Raw genomic sequence first — 23,316 nt, 5'->3', positions numbered from 1 at the left:
AGGGGAAAAGAGCTCACGAAGAAGAAATTGAATAAAGCCAGGTTCATACTTCCTGCGAATGCGCAGCGACTATTGACATCACAAATTTGCAACAAGTAATTCGCCAAAGTTGAGCTGTGTTCAACTCTTGTCAATTATTCAAAGCGAAAACAGAGACGTGACGTCACTATTTGCTTTGCATTTGCATTCGCAGGAAGTATGAACCAGGCTTTAGGGGTGAAAAATAACAGTATGTAATATTTCTACTGAGACAGCTTTTTGTTACTAGTTTCTGTTATGAACACCTTTTTTTCACATTCTAATTTCCTTCATTCCCAGAGGATTGTCTCAAAGTTGACTAGCTCTATAATCCATAAAGCTCAGTTCATACTTCCTGCGAATGCAAAGCGAATGTTTACGTCGCATGGCTGTTTCCCAGTGAATCTTGAGTTGAGCACAAGTCAACTGTGACATCAAAATTTGTATAGCATTCGCAGGAAGTATGAAATCGGCCTTAGTGGGAAGGGTGTAAACTGAACAAATTTAGGTTAACTGCTTTGTTCTAATCTAAGTTCACTTTTTTTGTCAATTGTGTTTGTCCCCGTTATAAATGTTATACCTTCTAAATGACCCAGAATTCCTTAAATACCAATATGATTCAAGGGTGTTTGGGGGTCGTTTGGCAGCTTTTTAGATTGACTTACAAGTTTATTTGCTTCTGGACTTTTAGTCTTGCGGAGTTTTCCCTTCGCTGCATCAAGATCAAGACGTTTGTTTTCTAAGATCTTTCGCTCCTTCTGTAGTGGGATACAGGAAGAAAAATATTCGTAAACGTGGTCTACCAAGAGAGAAACAAAATATTTATACAGTCAACTTTCCTTCTGTCCGATAGTTAAAAATGAATAGTTTATAATAAATTAATGACAAGTTCTTATAACGCACATTTTAATAACGTATCAATGTGTTTTACATTAGTGCCCTGGTCATTGGGCCACTAACATTCCTCTAATCTTTCTCAGCTCCCTGGGGAGTGTAGAACCTGGGCAATAGACCGTTATCACTGTGTGACCATCTTGATTTTACTCCATTCCAACTCAGTGTAACCAAACTGAGGCTGGACGAAATAATAGTCTGGTGCCATGTTTGCGCAGTGAATGTTAGCATTCATTACTGTGATTGGAAACGGGGAACATGACCAAGATGGTGACAGCATGATAAGTAGCACTAGTCGCCCAGGCCTGTTAGACAGGCGGGAAAAAGGGTGGGGGGGGGTAGAGGGTAGAGAGGGAGACAGATAAACAAACACTCTAACAAAGGCAAGATCCAAGGCTTCTTACAGTGATCGTCTTCATATCAGTGTCCAGGAAATTATGCAGTGGATTATTGAAGCTGGTGACGGCTGTCTGCAGAAGTTCCTTCTCGAATTGGCCGAGCTTCTTCTGGGTGGTGCCCACCAGAACCAGGGCTGCACCTGTAGGAAAATAACAACAAAAACAGAATACTAGTGCTTGATTTAACGAAGATCTTACATTGAAGCACTAAAGGCTGTAGGCCTGGGCGACTAATGAAATTAGTACAATGATGTTTGTTAGCACTGCATACTCAGTCCTTGCCCGATTCCTGTGAAAATTACTGAGGAGGGATTTGAACCCAAAACCTTTGCAATTCTAGAGCAGTGTCTTACCAACTAGACCACCCAGATGGCCCAGTAGCAAGAGGCAGTTCAAATCCTATGTTTTAGCAGCGGGTACTGCAACAATTTAATAGATGTTAAATTTGCATCGGGGATAAAGAATATTAATTTTTGGGTTAGCATTGAATACCAAGTACTTTCACGAGTTCTGTGAAAAGAATCAGTAGGCATATTACTCGGGTGGGATTCAAACCCACAACCTAAGATTACTACTATATAGTCGCGCCTCAAATAGTCCCGTCCTCGATACTAGTCGCGACTCATTTTAAATTAAACTGTGGCACAACTGTGTACAGATATACAGTGTATGAAAGGGTGAACAAACTTACCATACTGGGTTCCAGGTCCGAGTTCATTTCCCGCCTCGATCATAGTCAAACCCAGTCCCTCAGAGTTTGTCTCTCGGTCTGGTACTTTGCGGTCCAGCTTGACATTCACAAAATCTTCACTACGTTTGACTGTAGAATGACAAATTTATTAATGATACGAAAGGAGGGAACCCGACTAAATCAAGTTTCTAACTTTCAGATTTTAAAGGAACTGGACATGTTTGGCAATGGGCCCTTTTCATGAAATGTGTAAATTGCACATAGAGCGTGCGCACTTACATTTTGGTTGGCAAAAATGAGGGAACATCGCGCTGTTTTTTACACGGCTAACGGCTGCGTGACGCATACGCGATTGTGCGTCTGCTTAGTGCACATTTCTATGGCGTTTGCCAACCAACAGGATCTGTTCACATGCGTGAATGTAACTAGCATATTTCATGAAAAGGGTCCATTGTCAATGACCAGTATTCTAATTTGGGGCTTCTCAACTTATAAATGCATGAAATAACTAACTTTTGAAAATTTGAGCTCAATCGAAGTTGCCAGAATTATATATTGAAAGAAAAAACACTTGTTACACAAATTTGTCTGCTTGATGATGCCTGAGAAAGACGTCAAGAATCAATTTTAATCAGAATCAAATATTTTAGTGAGAAATTAATGAGGTTTCAAACCAAGTAAAATTGTATTGGCATTAGTTTTAAGAGGGATTACCGAACCTCAAATTCTTACTTGGGCCAAGATAGATCCGTGTGAGAGGCAAGCGACTTTTGCTATGGCTACAGCCATTAGCCGCAATGACATTAAAGACAGTGGACACTATTGGTAAGTACTCAAAATAATTATTAGCATAAAACCTTTCTTGGTGACGAGTAATGGGGAGAGGTTGATGGTATAAAACATTGTGAACAACGGCTCCCTCTGAAGTGCCATAGTTTTTGAGAAAGAAGTAATTTTCCACAAATTTGATTTTGAGACCTCAGATTTAGAACTTGAGGTCACGAAATCAACCATCTAAACGCACACAACTTCGTGTGACAAGGGTGTTTTTTTTCTTTCATTATTATCTCGCAAGTTCGACGACCGATTGAGCTCAAATTTTCACAGGTTTGTTATTTTATGCATATGTTGAGATACATGTACATCAACTGTGAAGGCTAGTCTTTGACAATTACCAATAGTGTCCACTCCCTTTAACGAAACAGACTTTTCAGCAATCTGGTCATAGCCACAGCCATGCCATTCATTCAAACACGGCCTCATATAGGCCATTCTTACTTAATACTTGGATTAAGATAGATCTATGTGAAGATTAAGTGACTTTGGCTATGGCCGTTAGCCGCAATGATAACATTAAAAGAATAGGACTTCTCAGCAAACTGGCCATAGTCACAGGCAAGCCATTCATTCAAACCAGCCTCAGATCAGCCATTCTTACTTGGGTCAAGATAGATCTATGGCTACAGCCCTTAGCTGCAATAACAACATTGAAGAATAGAATATCTCCGCAATCTGGCTATAGCAAAGGCCGAGCCATTCATTTGAACCTGTTCTCAGATGGGTCATTCTCAGATGGGTCGATCTAACTTGGGTCAAGATAGATCTATGGCTACAGCCCTTAGCCGCAATAACAACATTGAAGAATAGAACTTCTCCGCAATCTGGCTATAGCAAAGGCCGAGCCATTCATTTGAACCTGTTCTCAGATGAGTCATTCTCAGATGGGTCATTCTTACTTGGGTTGGGCTGGAGTACAGCCTCTGTACGGGTTATGATGCGCTCTGTCCATTGCTTTGTGCGATCTGCTCTCTGCTGCAGATTGTCAAACTGAGCGTCCAGCTCCGTCTTCTCAGCATTACCAAGCTTCTCCTCGGTGTACTGACAGAAAAAATAAATGAAAACAAACAGTGTAAGAAGAGGTAAAATAAATTTTGCATAAAACATCAATTAGAAGTGTCAGTTTCTGTTTAAAGATGCTATGTCAGATGTTTGGCCGATTTGACCCAAATATTTTGATTCAAAATTCAATAGGTACTTTAATGGGGGTCGAGAAAGTTACAAGCTTTCATTTGAGCCATTGCTCGCAAAAGTTCGCCAATTATTAGTAGCAGTGAAATAAAGTGCTCAAAATTAGTTTTTGTTGGGATCCCGACAATATATCACGAGCTGCAAACATTTTCTCATGGGATTCATGCCTATGTGTTTTATAAGAAACGTTTTAAATTTTTGTCATGGTTCCTGACCATTAAAAGGAAGTTTAACTGTTTTTCGTTAAGTGGGTGATACTCTTTGAAATACCATTCACTCAAAAAAATCAAATTTTTTTTTTTAATGTTTTGGGCGAAAAATCTGACTGACATAGCATCTTTAATAACAATGGACAATAGATGGCTCCCAGCATACGCCTTCTATACAGGCAAATTGTTTTTTTGGTTGCAACCTTAAAGCACTCAAACTATTAATGCTGCCGCTTTGTCCACTCATGGAGGATTCCTTCTACTTCTAGAGACTATAATTTCTAGAAGTAGATTCCTCCATGGTACACTCACCAATTGTGCAATGAGTTTTGTGCATAGATGTGCGTGTGCTGCAAGCACATTCTCAAGCAAAACAAATTACTATGCGCTCCAAATATGCCATAAAGATCGCTGTCTTACGCAGACCTACCAAGTGTCATGCATCCAGCATGAGAGTCACGCATTTGGGGTCTGTCTCACGGTCACACGAGCTGCAAACATTTTCTCATGCTTATGGGTAGGGAAAGACCGATGAAAAAAACAAATGGGTAATTGTCTTGCTACAGTTGCTCAAAAAGTCAATGACTCAAGTGGTGGGAACAAGATTTGAATCCACATTGTGCCGACTCAGCCACCACAGCTTGATTTTAGTACAAAATAGGGTGTCGTGACCAAGCGGATTCTGATCAACTCGGTCCAAAGTCATCTCGGTCCGAGAAATTAAATAAAGTGTGGTTCAGGGGGATCAGAAGGTGGCTAGTTGCGATAATGTGACCCTCCTGCCGATGACGTACATTATTGCAACTAGAAAGTGGCAGGACATGGTGAAATTCCATTGACCATTATATAATATAAATATTTACAAATTAGTGTCAGACTCAGAATGAGAATGTAGGACAAAATAAAAGAAAAAAACTTTTTACTTGGTTGAAAATATTGTTAACAAAACTTTCCAGTGAAAATACATTTGATAATGAATCGGGACGAGTTGACTTCGGACCGAGTTGGCTTTGGGCCGAGTTGACCTTGAATTGAGTTGACCGGTACGTTTACCCGTCTTCAGACTTTCTATCTCATATCTGAACATATTAACAATAACAACATTATCCACGTAGACCGTGTATTTTTATACCTGTCTGGCTCTGGTCAAGAAAGTACCAGCCTGCCACGCGAACTTCTTCATGTTGTCCATTGTCCCCGATGCTGCCATAAAGGACGCTGAAGATTTAGGGTTTCGTAAACTAAAAATGAGCCTTGAAATAATGGACCTGCTCTGTGCCGGATGTCACGACTTTTTTATTCATCGGCTGAGGTTAGCCACGTTCGCCATCGTCGCAATATCTTGGAAGTTGAACCTTGGGGGTTTCTACTTCCGGGGTTGATTCACTTTTTACAGGGCGCCCTCTCGTGAAAACGACTCTACCATTAATTTGCGTTATTTTCAACAGTCCATTCATTTATTTTTAAGCACCCGATAAATTTAGCCTGGCGCATACTTCTTGCCAATGCGATATACGAATGTTGGACCTCTCAAATTAGCAATGAATAATTCGCAAGGTCGTCTTGAGGGGGGGGGGGGCAACTCTTGTTAAAAATTCGTTGCGAAAACTGTCCTGTGACGTCATCATTCGTATTGCATTCGCATGAAGAATGAACTGGGTTTCATTCAGTTTCGTTTTGAAATGAATGCTCCGTTGAATCAGCATTCAACAGTCGAAACAAGTACATGCAGTTCAATTTCACAGTTAAGCATAATCACTAATCATATAAAGATCATTTAATTTCAACAGAACACCGTGAAACTCATTCAATTTCGCAAAAGCCAAAAGCAAGAGCTGGTCACCCATTCAATTTCATCAAATGTAAATAAATAGATGAAATTCTTGAAGGTCTGTAAATGAAATAGAATGAGTATGAATGAAATCATGTTTGTATGAGAAATGAAATTTGAAGAAAAAAAATTGTGTTGAAAACCTTTATTATAAACTTTTTCTCAATGCTCCGTTTTCGTTTACTACTTTCTCTTTTTCATTTTTAAAGGCAGCGGGCACTATTGGTAATATTTTTTACTCAAAATAATAACAGAATCAAACCTTACTTGGTAACAAGTTATGGGGAGAGGTTGATAGTATAAAACATTGTGAGAAACGGCTCCCTCTAAGTGACGTAGTTTTCGAGAAAGAAGTAATTTCCCACGAATTTGACTTCGAGACCTCAGATTTAGATTTTGAGGTCCCGAAACAAAGCATCCGAAGCACACAACTTCGTGTGACATGGATGTTTTTTCTTCCATTATTATCCCACAACTTCGACGACCAATTGAGTTCAAATTTCACAGGTTTGTTATTTTGTGCATACGTTGAGATACATCAAGAGAGAAACTGGTATTTAACAATTACCAAAAGTGTCAAGTATCTTTAAGAAAAGCCAACTGTTAAAGCCATTACATGTATACACTTTCGGAACAGAAACAAAAATAAAAGTTCACAGATTTACAAATAACTTACAGGGTTTACAGAAGGTAATGGTAAAATACTTCTCTTGAAATATTGTTCCATGAAATGCTTAACTTTTTGAGAAAACATTAAAACATTTATCAATTCTCGACACCAAGAATTACGGATTTATAGTAAACACATGTCATGACACGGCGTAACGTGCGGAAACAAGGATGGGTTTTCCCGTCATTTTCTCCCGACTCAGATGACCGATTGAGCCGATTGAACCAATTTTCACAGGTTTGTTATTTTATATATAAGTTGTGATACCCGAAGTTTGGGCCTTCGATAATACTGTTTACCGAAAGTGTCCAATGGCTTTAAACGAAGTGTTTTCTAAGTTGTATTCTATTGTAGCTTAGCAAGGAGTGTCGAACTGGTATTTAAAAAAAACCCAGCTAAAACAAACCTGATTTCTGTCGTTTTGGGATTCATCATAATAATGACGTCACAAAAGCCGCCATCTTTAAAATGTAAAACTCTCGCAGAATTTTAAAAATTAAACCAAACAGTGTCTCATAACTTCGACAAATAAATACAGGCGTATACGTAGAGAAACAGTTTTACTAGTATTAGGATTCCAATTTGAGTACAAATCGATCATTTTCTTTAGACAAAAGTTAACTTATTGTCAAATTGACCAGCCTTTGGCTCGGGAATTTAGTTACGGTCATTTATAATATTTTATGTAAGCACCAATGTTGAAATCAAAAGGGGCTGGGGTGAAATCACACACTCTTAAAACTCCAGGATACACTCATGAGTGTATGTATAGTTCAGTTGTATAGGATGTACAGTCGTGCTCTGTCACCACGGCCTTCCCTCCCGCGTTGGCAGCGGTCCGGGCTTGCAGATCTGGCTTACGGGGGACAGACTTTACCCGGTCTCCAACAAACGTCGGAGTTGTCTTCGGGACACTGCCGAGTTATGGGTGTAGATGATGGGGTTGGCCACGCTGCACAACGAAGTCAGGGCCGGGAAGATTGTCATATGTCTGGCGTTGTCCTCAACTAAACCCGCCGCCCAAAGACTGATAAAAACCACATAGGGAATGTAACAGACGACATAAGTCCCCACGACAAGGAGGAGGGCCTTGGCGGTGGCTACGTCGAAGCGGTTCGGCCGTTGAACTTTGCTAAATTCAGGATGAACCGCAGCGTTAGATGCACTCTGTTTACGTGTACTTATGAAAATCCAGATGTAGCACATGCTTATAAGGATTAGAATACCAACCAGCATTGCCAAACTGCTGAGGCGATGAGCAACACTCGCTCTTATTTTCAGGTCCAGGCATAGTGTATAAGTTCCTCTAGTGTAAGCGAATGCTGCATAAGTCAAAGACGCGACGTAGTTTAAAGCTATTATAACACATGGGATAATTTTGCTAATGCGGAATCGGCGTCGTTTTGATGACATACACACGGCAACGACACGAATGATCCCCATTTGTGTCATGGTCATGAGTGACTGTGCAGTGCACACGTAGTTAGTGAATGCCGAAATGTGACACACGACGGTGATGCCATCGTCGTCGTCGGCTGGGACCCCAACAATTTCAAAGATGATGCGTGCGGCATAAGCAGGAGCAGCAATGACACAAAGGAAGAGATCACTAACGGCCAAGTTGAGCACGAGAATGTTAAACACCGTCCGCATCTGAGCGTACATCGAGATGACCAGGCAGACCATGATGTTGCCAACCGTGCCCATAATGAAAATGACGGCGAGGATTGTCAGAGTGATCGCCATCATTGTTAGCTCCAGGCTGGTAATCGGTGTGAGTCCCGTGTGATTGGTTGTGACATCAGTCCAGTTGTCACTACTTATGCTTTCTGTTTTTCCAAACAACTCGTCCTCTTCCATGCTGACAACTGTGTAGAAGAAGTCAGTGCATAGTTTCTCCACCCTCCAAACTTTCACTCAGAAATGTCTTGTTGGAACTGTATGGCAGCCAAACCTTCGCCTATACTGGTGTGAAATGATGTACAAAGAACTGCACGGCTTTCTCCATACAGAGTTATTGCAGGTTATCATCGAAGCACTTAATGCACACATTTTATGCGGAATATGTTTTTAACTCCGGACAGTGTTGTACCGATAATAATATAATAATATCCAAGAACGGCGTGGCAGTGATAGCTTGCATTATTTAAGAAACTAACTTATCACAAGCTTTCGTACTCCATGGTAGTGTACTACTTCATCAAATCATCCGTGATCAGATGCAATGAAGAGACACGCCAAGAAAGTTATTATATAAGAAAGTAACGGCTGAATGCATCCATACACAGAGCGTCGAGCAGTGACTAAAGAGCAGCCATTCTTGGTAAAGACCATGGGTCCTAATTAAGTCCTTGATCAATACGGTTCAGGTTCTTGATGGTGTGTTGTTCAGCGGCTTCCCCTTTCAAATCTGTCCCAGACATGCTCTATGCTGAACAATCGACACCAGTGAAGTAGTGCAGAGCATGGCCATATAAATTGAAGTGCTCAGCTCACAATATAGTTTCTGATGTCAAACTTGTTAGTTGTCGAAGCGACTGTCCAGTTTGTCCTAAAAAATGTTGGGTTATGAACCATTTGAAAAACTGTGTTCCTAGACAAGTGAAATCTGTACGTACTTGAACTATGGTTTACTTGCCTTTGGTGGTACATACCTTTATGGATTTAAGGTATCAACAAATTGTTCATGAAACAAAAGAAAGCTGTCACGTACTTTAAATGAATTGCATAAAGCTGTTAAAGGCACTGGACACCAGTTTGGTAACTGTCCAAGACAAGTCTTCCTACTTGGTGTATCTCAACAAATGCATAAAATAACCAACCAGTAACAAACACTTACTTTTTACAAACTTAACTTTCTTACAAAAAATATTTCTCAGTAAAATATTTGAATTGATTTTAAGACCTAAGCTGAGGTCTCGAATTCAAACATCTGAAAGTACACAACTTGTGCGACAAGGGTATTTTTTTCCCATTATTCTCTCGCAACTTCGACGACCTAGGAGTGAACATTTTCACAGGTTTGTTATTTTGTGCATATGTTGAGATACACTAAGTGGGAAGACTGGTATTTGACAATTACCAAAGGTGTCCAGTGCCTTTAAAAGATAAATGTTAAAAACACTGCACACTTTTGATAAGTGTCAAAGACCAGTCTTCACTTGGTGTATCTCAACATATGCATAAAATAACAAACCTGTGAAAATTTGAGCTCAATTGGTCGTCGAAGTTGCGAGATAATAATGAAAGAAAAAACACTCTTGTCACACGAAGTTGTGTGCTTTTAGATGACTGATTTCGAAACCTCAAATTCTGAATCTGAGGTCTCGGAACCCAATTCGTGAGAAATTACATCTTTCTCAAAAACTACATCACTTCAGAGGGAGTCGTTTCTCACAATGTTTTATACTACCAACCTCTCCCTATTACTCGTTACCCGAAGTAAGTTTTTATGCTAATAATTATTTTCAGTATTTACCAATAGTGTCCACTGCCTTTAATAGCCAAATTATCAAATGGCGTTTGTGACTAATTCCTTGCTGTTCTTTCCCAAGTTGTAAGTAGAACAAATCTGCGCAGCAAAAGTAAACAGTATATCAGTGACCATGGTTTATATGGCTTGATATAATAGTTGGTAAACCATTTACTGGTAAGCACGGTGTTGTCATTTTGCTTTGTGCAGTTCTATAAACGTGGGTCAATGTTAAGATATACTTTCACAAGCTTAGAAAAATACGACAAAATAACGTGGAAGGTGTGCTGGTGTGACGAGGAGATTCTGTCCCCCCACATACGGCGAACAGTGGGCGCGTTCGTTTAGCTCCCCTGGGTCGACCCCAGTGTGTGGCGTTTTTTTTTCTTCCCAGGACGAACGTGGGTAATTATCTGCACACGTTCATCCTAGAAAAAAAAACCGCCACACACCGGGGTCGACCCAGGGAAGCTAAACGAACGCACCCAGTGTACAAACCTCTTCTGATAGCGCCCCCTTTTGAATCATAATCCTTCAGCCCACGTTAGACTGGGCCCCTGTCTTTATCCGCAATAGATGATCGTGTGTGTAGTGTACCTATACGCGTATAGTCGTGTGTGGTGGGGGGGGGGGGGGGGGGGTAGGGGGTTGCATTGTATCAACGAAGCTGTAACATAAGAAAACGAACACTTACAGTCAGAGGTTTCAGATGGGAAGCACTGCAATTGGGGTAGTCTATGCTTTAATTAACCCATGGTCAGACTTCTTGAGACAGAGTTCACATTTATAATGAAGTCCTCAGTTGAGCGTATCATTAAATTTCATCTTACAAGTGGCTAGGACGTTCAGTTTCGTCTTTTATACTTCGGCGAAGGGTGATTTGCAAAAGAGGAACGCGGAGCTCTGTTATTCGGCACGGGGAGGAGGTCGGTGCGTTTCTTTCAAGCAGCGGGATGGAGGGAAATGGTTTGGCGGGGGAAGCGAGCTCTAATGACCCATGGTTTGTCAGGAACGAGACCGTCATCGATTCCCGGCCCCAAGAGGTAGTTCACGGTGAAAGGACGGTGATGGCGATCAGCCTGACAATCCGCTTTATGGATTTAAGGTATCAACAAATTGTTCATGAAACAAAAGAAAGCTGTCACGTACTTTAAATGATGGAGGTTTTTTATCATGATGACCATACCGCCGCAAACTGCGCGTACTATGGCCTATATGTTCAAGTATACCACAGTCCTTTCTCTATGATAAGACACAGCTGTGGAAATCTTACGTCACATGTTTATCCAATGAAAGCAATTGTATCACATTAAATCCAATACACGTGTTTTTGTTCCCGTCTTTATCATTGCGGCTCGAAAGGCAGCAGGGAACCAGTCTACCCCTTCTGTTAATCAATGTCTGAAACCACTCAACACCGGAATGACGTCACGAAACCATACATCATTAGGGAATGAACAAGCAAAAAGCTCATTGCGTAGCCTGACCATCTGACAATGGAGGAAATAACCATGATATGACGTCACACTTCAAAACTCGTAAATAACGTCATACTCTTATTGACCTTGTCAACCTGCCAGGTGTACCTTTGACCTCACGGCAAAAACTAACTACTCTATAAAGACCTGGGCCCAATTGCATAAAGCTGTTAAGGGCACTGGACACCAGTTTGGTAACTGTCCAAGACAAGTCTTCCCACTTGGTGTATCTCAACAAATGCATAAAATAACCAACCAGTAACAAACACTTACTTTTTACAAACTTAACTTTCTTACAAAAAATATTTCTCACTAAAATATTTGAATTGATTTTAAGACCTAAGCTGAGGTCTCGAATTCAAACATCTGAAAGTACACAACTTGTGCGACAAAGGTATTTTTTCCCATTATTCTCTCGCAACTTCGACGACCTAGGAGTGAACATTTTCACAGGTTTGTTATTTTGTGCATATGTTGAGATACACTAAGTGGGGAGACTGGTATTTGACAATATTACCAAAGGTGTCCAGTGCCTTTAAAAGATAAATGTTAAAAACACTGCACACGTTTGATAAGTGTCAAAGACCAGTCTTCTCACTTGGTGTATCTCAACATATGCATAAAATAACAAACCTGTGAAGATTTGAGCTCAATTGGTCGTCGAAGTTGCGAGATAATAATGAAAGAAAAAACACTCTTGTCACACGAAGTTGTGTGCTTTTAGATGACTGATTTCGAAACCTCAAATTCTGAATCTGAGGTCTCGGAACCCAATTCGTGAGAAATTACATCTTTCTCAAAAACTACATCACTTCAGAGGGAGTCGTTTCTCACAATGTTTTATACTACCAACCTCTCCCTATTACTCGTTACCCGAAGTAAGTTTTTATGCTAATAATTATTTTCAGTATTTACCAATAGTGTCCACTGCCTTTAATAGCCAAATTATCAAATGGCGTTTGTGACTAATTCCTTGCTGTTCTTTCCCAAGTTGTAAGTAGAACAAATCTGCGCAGCAAAAGTAAACAGTATATCAGTGACCATGGTTTATATGGCTTGATATAATAGTTGGTAAACCATTTACTGGTAAGCACGGTGTTGTCATTTTGCTTTGTGCAGTTCTATAAACGTGGGTCAATGTTAAGATATACTTTCACAAGCTTAGAAAAATACGACAAAATAACGTGGAAGGTGTGCTGGTGTGACGAGGAGATTCTGTCCCCCCACATACGGCGAACAGTGGGCGCGTTCGTTTAGCTCCCCTGGGTCGACCCCAGTGTGTGGCGTTTTTTTTTTCTTCCCAGGACGAACGTGGGTAATTATCTGCACACGTTCATCCTAGAAAAAAAAACCGCCACACACCGGGGTCGACCCAGGGAAGCTAAACGAACGCACCCAGTGTACAAACCTCTTCTGATAGCGCCCCCTTTTGAATCATAATCCTTCAGCCCACGTTAGACTGGGCCCCTGTCTTTATCCGCAATAGATGATCGTGTGTGTAGTGTACCTATACGCGTATAGTCGTGTGTTGTGGGGGGGGGGGGGGGGGGTAGGGGGTTGCATTGTATCAACGAAGCTGTAACATAAGAAAACGAACACTTACAGTCAGAGGTTTCAGATGGGAAGCACTGCAATTGGGGTAGTCTATGCTTTAATTAACCCATGGTCAGACTTCTTGAGACAGAGTTCACATTTATAATGAAGTCCTCAGTTGAGCGTATCATTAAATTTCATCTTACAAGTGGCTAGGACGTTCAGTTTCGTCTTTTATACTTCGGCGAAGGGTGATTTGCAAAAGAGGAACGCGGAGCTCTGTTATTCGGCACGGGGAGGAGGTCGGTGCGTTTCTTTCAAGCAGCGGGATGGAGGGAAATGGTTTGGCGGGGGAAGCGAGCTCTAATGACCCATGGTTTGTCAGGAACGAGACCGTCATCGATTCCCGGCCCCAAGAGGTAGTTCACGGTGAAAGGACGGTGATGGCGATCAGCCTGACAATCCTCGCCGTCATTTTCGTTCTGGGCTCGGTAGGCAACATCATGGTCTGCCTGGTCATCTCGATGTACTCTCAGATGCGGACTGTGTTTAACATTCTCGTGCTCAACTTGGCCGTTATTGATCTCTTCCTCTGTGTCATTGTTGCACCTACTTATGCCGCACGCATCATCTTTGACATTATTGGGGTCCAAGCCGACGACGACGATGGCATCACCGTCGTGTGTCACATTTCGGCATTCACTCACTACGTATGCACTGCACAGTCACTCATGACAATGATACAAATGGGAATCATTCGTGTCGTTGCCGTGTGTATGTCATCCAAACGACGCCGATTCCGCATTAGCAAAATCGTCCCATGTGTTTTAATAGCTCTAAACTACGTCGCGTCTTTGACTTATGCAGCATTCGCTTACACTAGAGGAACTTATACACTATGCCTGGACCTGAAAATGAGAGCGAGTGTTGCTCATCGCCTCAGCAGTTTGGCAACGCTGGTTATTATTCTAATCCTTATAAGCATGTGCTACATCTGGATTTTCATAAGTACACGTAAACAGAGTGCATCTAACGCTGCGGTTCATCCTGAATTTAGCAAAGTTCAACGGCCGAACCGCTTCGACGTAGCCACCGCCAAGACCCTCCTCCTTGTCGTGGGGACTTATGTCGTCGGTTACATTCCCTATGTGGTTTTTATCAGTCTTTGGGCGGCGGGTTTGGTTGAGGACAACGCCAGATATATGACAATCTTCCCGGCCCTGACGTCGTTGTGCAGCGTGGCCAACCCCATCATCTACACCCACAACTCGGCAGTGTTCCGAAGACAACTCCGACGTTTGTTGAGACGGGTCTGTCCCCCGTACAAGACAGATATCTCCCCACCCGGACCGCTGCCAGCGAGGTAGGGGCAGCTGTGGGGACAGCATACACGACTGTACACCCTAGATACTCTACATCACTAATGACTGTACCATGGAGTGTATGATTTTAGCTTAGCTCACTCTGATTTAAACATTGGCGCTAACATAAAGTATTATACATGTCTTGACTGTAAATACATACCAATCAACAATGAGCCAAAGGCTGGACAGTTTGACAATGATACTTTTGTCTTTAGAAAATGATCGATCTGTAATCATTGGAGTCCAAATATTAAAACTATGTGTGAGTTTACCTTCAAGGCCCTTCTGATTTCAATGTTGGCGCTTAATAATAATAATGATAATATCGAAGTCTTATAGGTACCCAAGGCGCTTAATATATACATTTATACAGAAGATAGGTTTTGAAGTTATGAATTCTGAGACCCAGTTATGTAGTACCCCATGAGGGTTTACTAGGTACTACGGCTAAGTATTATAAGTCACTGTAGTGTTCCAAAGACAACTCCGACCGGGTTAAGACTGTCCTTAGTAAGACAGTGTCTTTGAATTTCATTTACATGCATTCAAGACTACACTTTGACATTCTTTAGTCGAATTCCCACTATCTATTTACATTTGATGAAATTGAGTGGTTGAGCAGCTCTTGCTGCTGACTTTTATGAAGCGAATGAGTATTGCGGTCTTATGAAATTGTATGATCTTATTTGATGCGGTCTTATGAAATTGTATGATCTTATTTGATCATGTGAATGTTAAACTGGTGAAATTTAATTATGGCATACTCTATTTGACTGTTGAGTGCTGATTTAATGGAGCATTCATTTTAAAACCAAAAATTAATGTTTTATATTTTTTATGTAAACGGTTATGCTGGCTACTTAGTAAGCTACTGATTATAAATGGATTTTAAGTTTGCATTGGGGATAAAGAATATCCAGTTTTGTTGGAAGAAACACAAAATTACAAACATATTATATATGTTCGTATAAGGCACCAAGTGGGACAACACGTAGTTCAAAATGTTGACTATTATTTTTGTTACAAATTTTAATGTTTTCTTTTAATGATGGTTTTAACCTTAATAGAACACGTTGCCTTGGATTGGTCGAGTTGGTCTTTGAAAAGCGTTTGAAACCGTGTTGTTATAAAATGCATATGGTTAGAAAGATATTTTAAAAGTAGAATATAACGATCCACAAAAGTATTACTCGAAATTGCGTGGTTTTCGTTTTACTTTGCGAACTAACACGGTCGGCCATTTATGGGAGTCAAAATAAATGGACGACCGTGTTAGTCGACGAGGTAAAAGGAAAACCACGCAATTTCGAGTGATACTTGTGTGGATCATTATGTTCTACTTTTAAAATGTCTTTCTAATCATATGTATTTTATAACAAACGGTTTTAAACGCTTTTCAAAGACCAATTCGACCTATGCAGGGCAACGTGTTCCTTTAAACACCGACATTTGGTTTTAACCCTATACACCGGTGTGTTTTAGCACTGTATACTCGCCCGAGCTCTGTGGGGAAAAAAAATCACATTCATACTACTCAGGTGGGAATTGAACCCACGACCTCTGCATTTCTAGAACAGTGTCTTACCAACCAATGATTATACAAATACTATAAGTTAATTACTCTGTTTGCCTAAGTTCAGCATTGCGTCATAGCATTTCTTCTGCTGCAATGGATCTTATGAAATGACGTCACCAAGTCGTCTTATTTAAGGAACCAGACACCATTTGGTAATTGTCAAAGACCAGTATTTTCACATGGTGTATGTATCCCAACATATGCATACAATAACAAATGTGTGAACATTATTTTTGACTTAATTGGTAAATGAAGCAAGTTACAAGAGCAATGGCATGTTTTCTGCTGCAATGTATCTTTATGACGTCACCACGCCGTTCTCAGGCACTGGGCACCTTTAGTAATTGTCAAAGACCAGCATTTTCACTCGGAGTATATTCCAACAAATGCATATAGAAACAAATCTGTGAAAGTTTGGGCCAAATTGGTCATTGAATTTGCAAGAAAAAACACCCTTGTTGCACAGAACTGTGTACTTTCAGCAGATGCCTAAAAATAATCCAGTCTCTTTCTCAAAATCTACGTTACTTCAAAGTAGATGGAGCCGTTTCTCACAATGATTTATCAACAGTTCTTCATTGCCCATTACCAAGTAAATTGTATGCATACAATTATTTTGCCAATAGTGTCCAGTGCCTTCAAGGCCCTGTCATACTTCACACGAGGCAATCAGTTTCAGGCAATCCTTGAAATTTCCAATCTTCATTCCAATATCATTTTAAATCCTTGGGACAATAAGAAAAGTGCCCACTGTGAGACTTTTAGAGCTAAAACGGAAATGAAAAATAGAAAACCAATGTACGCACGGCGCACATGATCACAGCCATGGGCTACTTAGCCTGAACATCTGGGCCCAATTTCACGGCTCTGCTTACCGTAAGCACTCGGCGCTTACGGAAGCAGGGAGTTCTGTGCTTACGGCAAGCGTATTTCACGGGTTAGCAACGAATTTTGGCTTCTGCGCGCGTGCGTACTCCACGTTACTACAGGCATTCTACACTTACAAGTAGAGTGATTAATTTTAAAAGCCTTTTTAATTTTTTTACTCATAACCTTTGTTGTTTTTAAACTTAATGTCCCAAATTTAAGATGCATTTGGTAAAGACATATGATGTATACAAAGTATTAAGGGAATTATGCCTATATTTTTAAACAAAAGATTTATAATAAATAGTACGCACAAACGACTTGCACTGAGACTAACCCTTGTCATACCCCCACTTTATTGAACATGTGGTAAAGACATTTGGTAAAGAAATGTGATGTACAATGTATAAAGGGAATATTTAATTATGCCTGTTGTTATTTGTAACTCTCGATTAAATTAATGGTGCTCATAAACGACTCGTACAGTGACATAACATTTTGTCACACCGCACTTTATTTTACAAGTGGTGGAAAAGACATTTTGGTAAAAATTGTTGATGTATAAAAGGAATTACAGCCTATATTTTTTAACACAGTATTTAATAAATGGCGTTCACAAGTGACTCGTACGTAGACTAACCCTTGAATCATGCTTTGGCAAACGTTGCGTAATGTTAATTTAGGCCTTGAGCGTCTTTTTGGCGCTATATAAGTTTTCGTTATTATGGACGGACGAGGAATGTTTTCCACAAATTAGGTATAATTATGAAAGCATTAAACTGCATGATTGGATACAATTATAGATGTGGTTGGGGATGGGGTGGGGTCACGCTTTCCTGCCGAGGACACTGCATGCCTGTCTATATTGTGGCTATAATTTCATACAGCTGCTTCATAATATATTGCTTAACACTTTTTTCTGCTACGAAGAAATGAGCAGGATACCAGCCACAAATTGTACTTGAGTGACATGGTAGTTTGACTGGTAAACTTTACTCTGGTAAGCGTAATTTTGTTATGTTTATAGCCACTATTTGTGCTTAAATCATGTCATGAAATTGGTACCTGTTGTTCATCGCGGTGCCAATATAGATTGGTCCCATGAGGTATCGCCTTCTTTTACCGTAAAGTCCAACTTCATAAAGCTGTTGGGCAGAAATTACTGCTTGCAAATTTATTTGCTAAGCAAAGTTGGGCACCAGTTGTAACTATTTTTCAACTTCATGGAGTTAGGACGGTTACCTATTTCTGCTTAGCAAGTATGGATATACTTAACGAGACACGAAGGCCTTGAACAAATGCCAACTTCTAAAAAGATACTGGACGCCTTTGGTAATTGTCAAAGACCAGTCTGTCTTCTCACCTAGTATATCCCTACTGTGCCTAAAATAACAAACCTGTGAAAACTCGAGCTCAATTGGTCGTCAAAGTTGCGAGATAATAATGGAAGAATAAACACTGCTGTCATACGAAGCTGTGTGCTTTCCAGATGCTTGATTTCGAGACCTCAAAATCTAATTCTGAGGTCTCGAAATCAAATTCAAATGTTTTAGTGAAAAATTACGTCTTTCTCGAAAACTAGGTTACTTCAGATGGAGCCGTTTCACACCAAGTTTTATACTATCAACAACTCTCCATTGCTTGTAACCAAGTAAGTTTTTATGCTAACAAACAATTATTTTGAGTATTACCAATAGTGTCCAGTGCATGCCTTTAAAACTACCAATAGTGTCAAGTGCCTTTAAAACTACCAATAGTTTTCGGTGCCTGTAGCTCTGTGAAATTGGGCCCAGTGTGTTTTTATGTATACTGAAGTAGGCGTTTATCTACTTCATTGATTACAATATACTGTCAGCAGAGCTTCTCAGAATCAATTTCTTCTTTTTTTCCTTTTTTTTTGGGGGGGGGGGAATAAAAACTTATACTATTATATATTTTCATGTGAAGATACACCAAGTGAGAAGACTGGTCTTTGACACTTACCAAGGGTGTCCAGTGTCTTTAAGGGTAACATTCAAGCTACGGACATTATGTAGATCTTGCTGCTCAGTCATCTGCATTTATAGTATACATGTACATGTACATCCCGATAGATTGTATGCACTGTACTACTTCCCCAGAACCAGATTATGATAAATGTTATAACTAACCTGTACGGTTCTATTGAAGAACGTTCCAGCATCACTCGCGAATCCCTTTAGCTTATCCATGTCGAGGTATAGAAAGGTTCTATACCTATAGCAGCTACAATATTAAGTGTACGCGGAAGAGCCTCACCCTAATAGTAATAGTTTTTGTGTAATATTTACCTATAGCACCAGACACGCTATATTATTTGTACTGGTATGAAAGTAACACAATACAGTTCGAGTGGCGGTGACGTATACAGTTGTACCAGATGTTGTGATTGTGTTTAGAGCGCAGACAGTAAATAAATATCGATAAAATCTAGGTGTATCGATGGGTAAGCTTTTGCAATGCAATCGACCGGGTATGCATGCTGCACATGCAACCTGGTCTATTCGATTCCAATTTCCTCTTTCTGATGTCATACTCGCCTGGGCCCAACATGCACAGGAAATAATTGTATTGTATTGTTGTTTATTTTATTCCGCAACTACTGGAACAGACCCTATAACCCTGGGGCGATTTGTTTTCCCCCAAACGACATTGCAGTGATTTGGTGAAAGAGCAGGCCAATTTCACGATGACGTTATCTGACGGAAAGAGCCAATCACAGCGTCATGGAAAAAATATTGCAATGTCGTTTGGGGGGGGGAATTCGCACCCTCGGGAGGGTAACATCAGTATAATATAAAATAAAATGCAGTGAAGAAGTCCTACGGAAAAGCTAGGAGTGTTAACTTAGGACAAAAACATACATTGGTAAAGCCTCATCACACAGTTGTATTTCTTTAAAGGGTCTATGTAACTTTTGTAGGACAAAAAACACAATGTCCACAGATTGTCCACTTACACAGTTTGAAGATAATGATAGCAGAAAGCCTCCCTAAAAATATTACGTGCTGAGGTGCTGTAGTTTTTGGGAAATGAGTAAAACAATGTCATGAAAATAATTTTCGTCTCATGAGACGAAAATTATTTTAATCATTTACAAACGTATTTTCATTACATTTTTTTGCTCATTTTTCAAAAACTACTGCACCTCAGTAAGTAACATTTGAAGGGAAGCTTTCCACTATCATTATATTTAAACCCTGTAAGTTTAATGTAAATGTATGGACATTTTGAAAAAGTACCCAAAAGACATACTTGGCAACGCAATTAATTAAATCTTCATCAGGAGTGTCCATCAAAAACTTTACTATCCTCCTTACCAATAGTGTCAAATTCGTTGTATTGATTAATAATATAAACCAACATAATATTCCTAAGGTCGTTGTATAAATGGGCAATCTAGCAGAAAATACTATATTCTTATTTAGTGCTTTATCACATCCCATAGGAGCGTATCAAAGCGCTCAGTATTTGTCCTGCAATGTCTGTGGAGCTACGTTTTGAAGTAAGAGACCTTGGGTGGATTTCACAAAGGTAGTCCTAACTTAGGACTAGTCCTAGGCAATGCTAAGAGATAGGACTGGTCCTAAGTTAGGATGAGTTACTGGTCCTAACTTAGGACTGGTCCTATCTCTTAGCATTGCCTAGGACTAGTCCTAAGTTAGGACTACCTTTGTGAAATCCACCCCTTTTCCTTTAAAGCACCATGTAATGGTAAACAAGGTGATAGACCGTTTTTATATAGCGCTTTTCACGCCCGAGGGTGTCTCAAAGCGCTTCCGACATTATTACCCCTGGTCACTGGGCCTTAAATCATTCCTTAACCCATCTCAGCTCCCTGGGGAGTATACAGCCTGTGCGCAATATATGCGCTACTCGACTAACCAATCACAAGATCCATCTCTGCCCTCACAGGTACCCATTTACCCCTGGGTGGAGAGAAGCAATTATAGTTAAGTGTCTGGCTCAGAGACACAAGTGTCACGACCGGGATTCGAGCCCACACTCTGCTGAACAGAAGCATCAGAGCTTGAGTTCGGTGCTTTTATCCACTCGGCCACGACACCCAGCAATATGTTGCCGATCAAACCATTATCTTTTCCATAAATGCACTGGGTTCTTTTACATGCGTAACACAACACACTGACCGACAGCTTTACGTCTCATCCGAAGGACGAAGCAATGGTGAAGTGTCTTGTTGCTTAAAGACACAAGTGTCGCGACTGGGACTGCAACCCTGACTCTGCTGAACAGAAACACCAATGTTTGAATTCGGTGCTCTTAAAGCCATTGGACACTTTCGGAACAGAAAAAAATGAAAAGTTCACAGATTTACAAATAACTTACAGGGTTTACAGAAGGTAATGGTGAAAGACTTGTCTTGAAATATTATTCCATGAAATGCTTTACCTTTTGAGAAAACATTAAAACAATATCAATTCTCGATATCGAGAATTACGGATTTATTTTAAACACATGTCATGACACGGCGAAATGTGCAGAAACAAGGGTGGGTTTCCCGTTATTTTCTCCCGACTCCGATGACCAATTGAGCCTAAACTTTCACAGGTTTGTTATTTTTCTATATAAGTTGTGATACACGAAGTGTGGGGCTTAATCAATACTGTTTACCGAAAGTGTCAAATGGCTTTAACTCATGCTCGGCCATGACACTTCCACAACTAAGACTTTGTCAACCGAGGTTGGAAAAATAATATGGAAAGCCATAAATGCAAATCAAAACATTTTTTTTTTTAAATCATAAGATATACTTCAGCTCATGAATCATTACGGAAGATGTTGAATTTTGTATTTTTTTTAAACACAATTGATTAGTTTGCTGAAATTCGGTCGGCCATGCCAACCGGCGCTCTTTATTTATCAACGATGGAAGGTCTATATTAGGCTGCTACAAAATCAGACGATCTTTTTCTGTATGAAACAGGAAAAAACATCCCTCAGCAGTGACACTAAACATATATAAATAAATGCCAGGAAATACATAGGCCTAAAAACCCCATGTAATCATGTAAATAATATTTACTTATTTCATGCTCGCCTGGGATTCAAAATGACAAAATCTCTTTTTAGAACTAAGAAATAACGAGATGTCTATCATTTTCTTGTTAATGAGGGATGTGGTTTTTTATAAGCAGTCTAGTCACCCACAACAGCAATTTAATTGGAGTCCCTGTTTAATTTTAGCATGATTGTAAAAAATGTAGCAATGTTTGATAAGATTTTGCAAATTATTCTTCTAAGCGAAAATGTGCAGGATACCAGTCACAAATTGTACATGTGACATGATATTTTGACTGGTAACCTTAATCTGATAAGCATATTGTGATGTGCTTAGCTATTTCACATGCAACTCTTTGTAATTGGGCCCAGCACTGCTGGATGCATGTCATTTAGCCCATCATTATAATTAATTGGTATAGAATAAAACCCTTTTTTTTCCTCAAATGACCTCGCAAATTAAAATGGTACTGCATGCCTACAGGGGTTATGTTTATCATTACAAATATACAGAACCAATAGTCGATATCTATTTTTAATTGTTAATATTAGGTGAAGTCACGCTTCATCAGCTGGTAGAGACAGTGGTGTTAGACTTCACCAAGTCTTTTGTGAAATTGTGGGGTTTTTTTTGCAGGCCGCGTACCGCTTGAACCGGTATTCGATGTTTATCTTTCATGTACGAGCCACGATTCAATACTGAAATGCCATTATAATATGGCCTTTTCGAAACGCAGCTAATGGGGGATTTTTTTGGACGCTAGGTAGCAGCAGTGGTGGTTAGATTTCACTAAGTCTTTGTGCAACTTATTTATTTATTTGTTTGCAGCTGCGTACCTCTTGAACCGATATTCAATGTTCATCATTCATGGACGAGCCACGATCAGTGAAATGCCATTTCATGGCCTTTTCGAAACGCAGCTTATGGGGGGGGGGGGCGGTAGGTGGCAGCAGTGGTGGTTAAACTTCACCCAGTCTTTCGTGCAACTGTTTCTTTTGCAGCTGCTTACCTCTTGAACCGGTACTCGATGTTTATCATTCATGGACGAGCTACGATTAGTGAAATGCCATGGCCTTCTTCAGCAGCTCCATGAAACTTGGCCATGGTTTGCACACGTTCAACAGTTTTGTAATCAGAATTAAGGACCACACTGGAAACTTACACGTTTTCCATATACAAGAAAGTGTTGCTACTTTTAAAGCTTATATTCTCTTGAGCAACAGACTGTAACATGTCAACCAATACTGGT

General features: G+C 40.1%; 3 protein-coding genes across 4 annotated transcripts in view; 1 reads left to right on the top strand and 2 right to left on the bottom strand.

The window, feature by feature from the left end:
• The window catches only part of LOC139948513 (endophilin-B1-like), a 29,307-nt gene extending 9,908 nt beyond the window's left edge, over positions 1 to 19,399 (bottom strand). The window contains exons 1-5 of one of the 2 annotated variants that reach the window (XM_071946684.1): positions 19,180 to 19,399; positions 3,738 to 3,879; positions 2,002 to 2,130; positions 1,317 to 1,450; positions 684 to 776 (exon numbers count right to left, since the gene is read on the bottom strand). In XM_071946684.1, coding sequence (XP_071802785.1) covers positions 684 to 776; positions 1,317 to 1,450; positions 2,002 to 2,130; positions 3,738 to 3,879; positions 19,180 to 19,239 — 558 coding nt within the window. In that variant the 5' untranslated portion in view covers positions 19,240 to 19,399. Of the gene's footprint in view, positions 1 to 683; positions 777 to 1,316; positions 1,451 to 2,001; positions 2,131 to 3,737; positions 3,880 to 5,370; positions 5,598 to 19,179 lie in introns of those variants that run through there. The other variant, XM_071946683.1, reaches the window with a different exon arrangement.
• LOC139948514 (prolactin-releasing peptide receptor-like) lies at positions 6,244 to 9,136 on the bottom strand. The gene has a single exon (XM_071946685.1). The coding sequence runs from the start codon at positions 8,597 to 8,599 to the stop codon at positions 7,613 to 7,615; it is 987 nt and encodes a 328-aa protein (XP_071802786.1). The 5' UTR covers positions 8,600 to 9,136; the 3' UTR covers positions 6,244 to 7,612.
• LOC139948369 (G-protein coupled receptor 83-like) lies at positions 13,552 to 14,589 on the top strand. The gene has a single exon (XM_071946509.1). The coding sequence runs from the start codon at positions 13,552 to 13,554 to the stop codon at positions 14,587 to 14,589; it is 1,038 nt and encodes a 345-aa protein (XP_071802610.1).
• Positions 19,400 to 23,316: the final 3,917 nt, after the last annotated feature.

This window comes from Asterias amurensis, chromosome 15 (genome assembly GCF_032118995.1).
Source record: "Asterias amurensis chromosome 15, ASM3211899v1".
Lineage (NCBI taxonomy): Eukaryota > Metazoa > Echinodermata > Asteroidea > Forcipulatida > Asteriidae > Asterias > Asterias amurensis.
The sequence above is the reverse complement of the archived record's forward strand: the minus strand, read 5'-3'. Positions and strand labels throughout refer to the sequence as shown.

Bases quoted from the DNA above. Each gene is read 5' to 3' on its own strand.
- LOC139948514 (XM_071946685.1), bottom strand. From the start codon at position 8,599: ATGGAAGAGGACGAGTTGTTTGGAAAAACAGAAAGCATAAGTAGTGAC.
- LOC139948369 (XM_071946509.1), top strand. From the start codon at position 13,552: ATGGAGGGAAATGGTTTGGCGGGGGAAGCGAGCTCTAATGACCCATGG.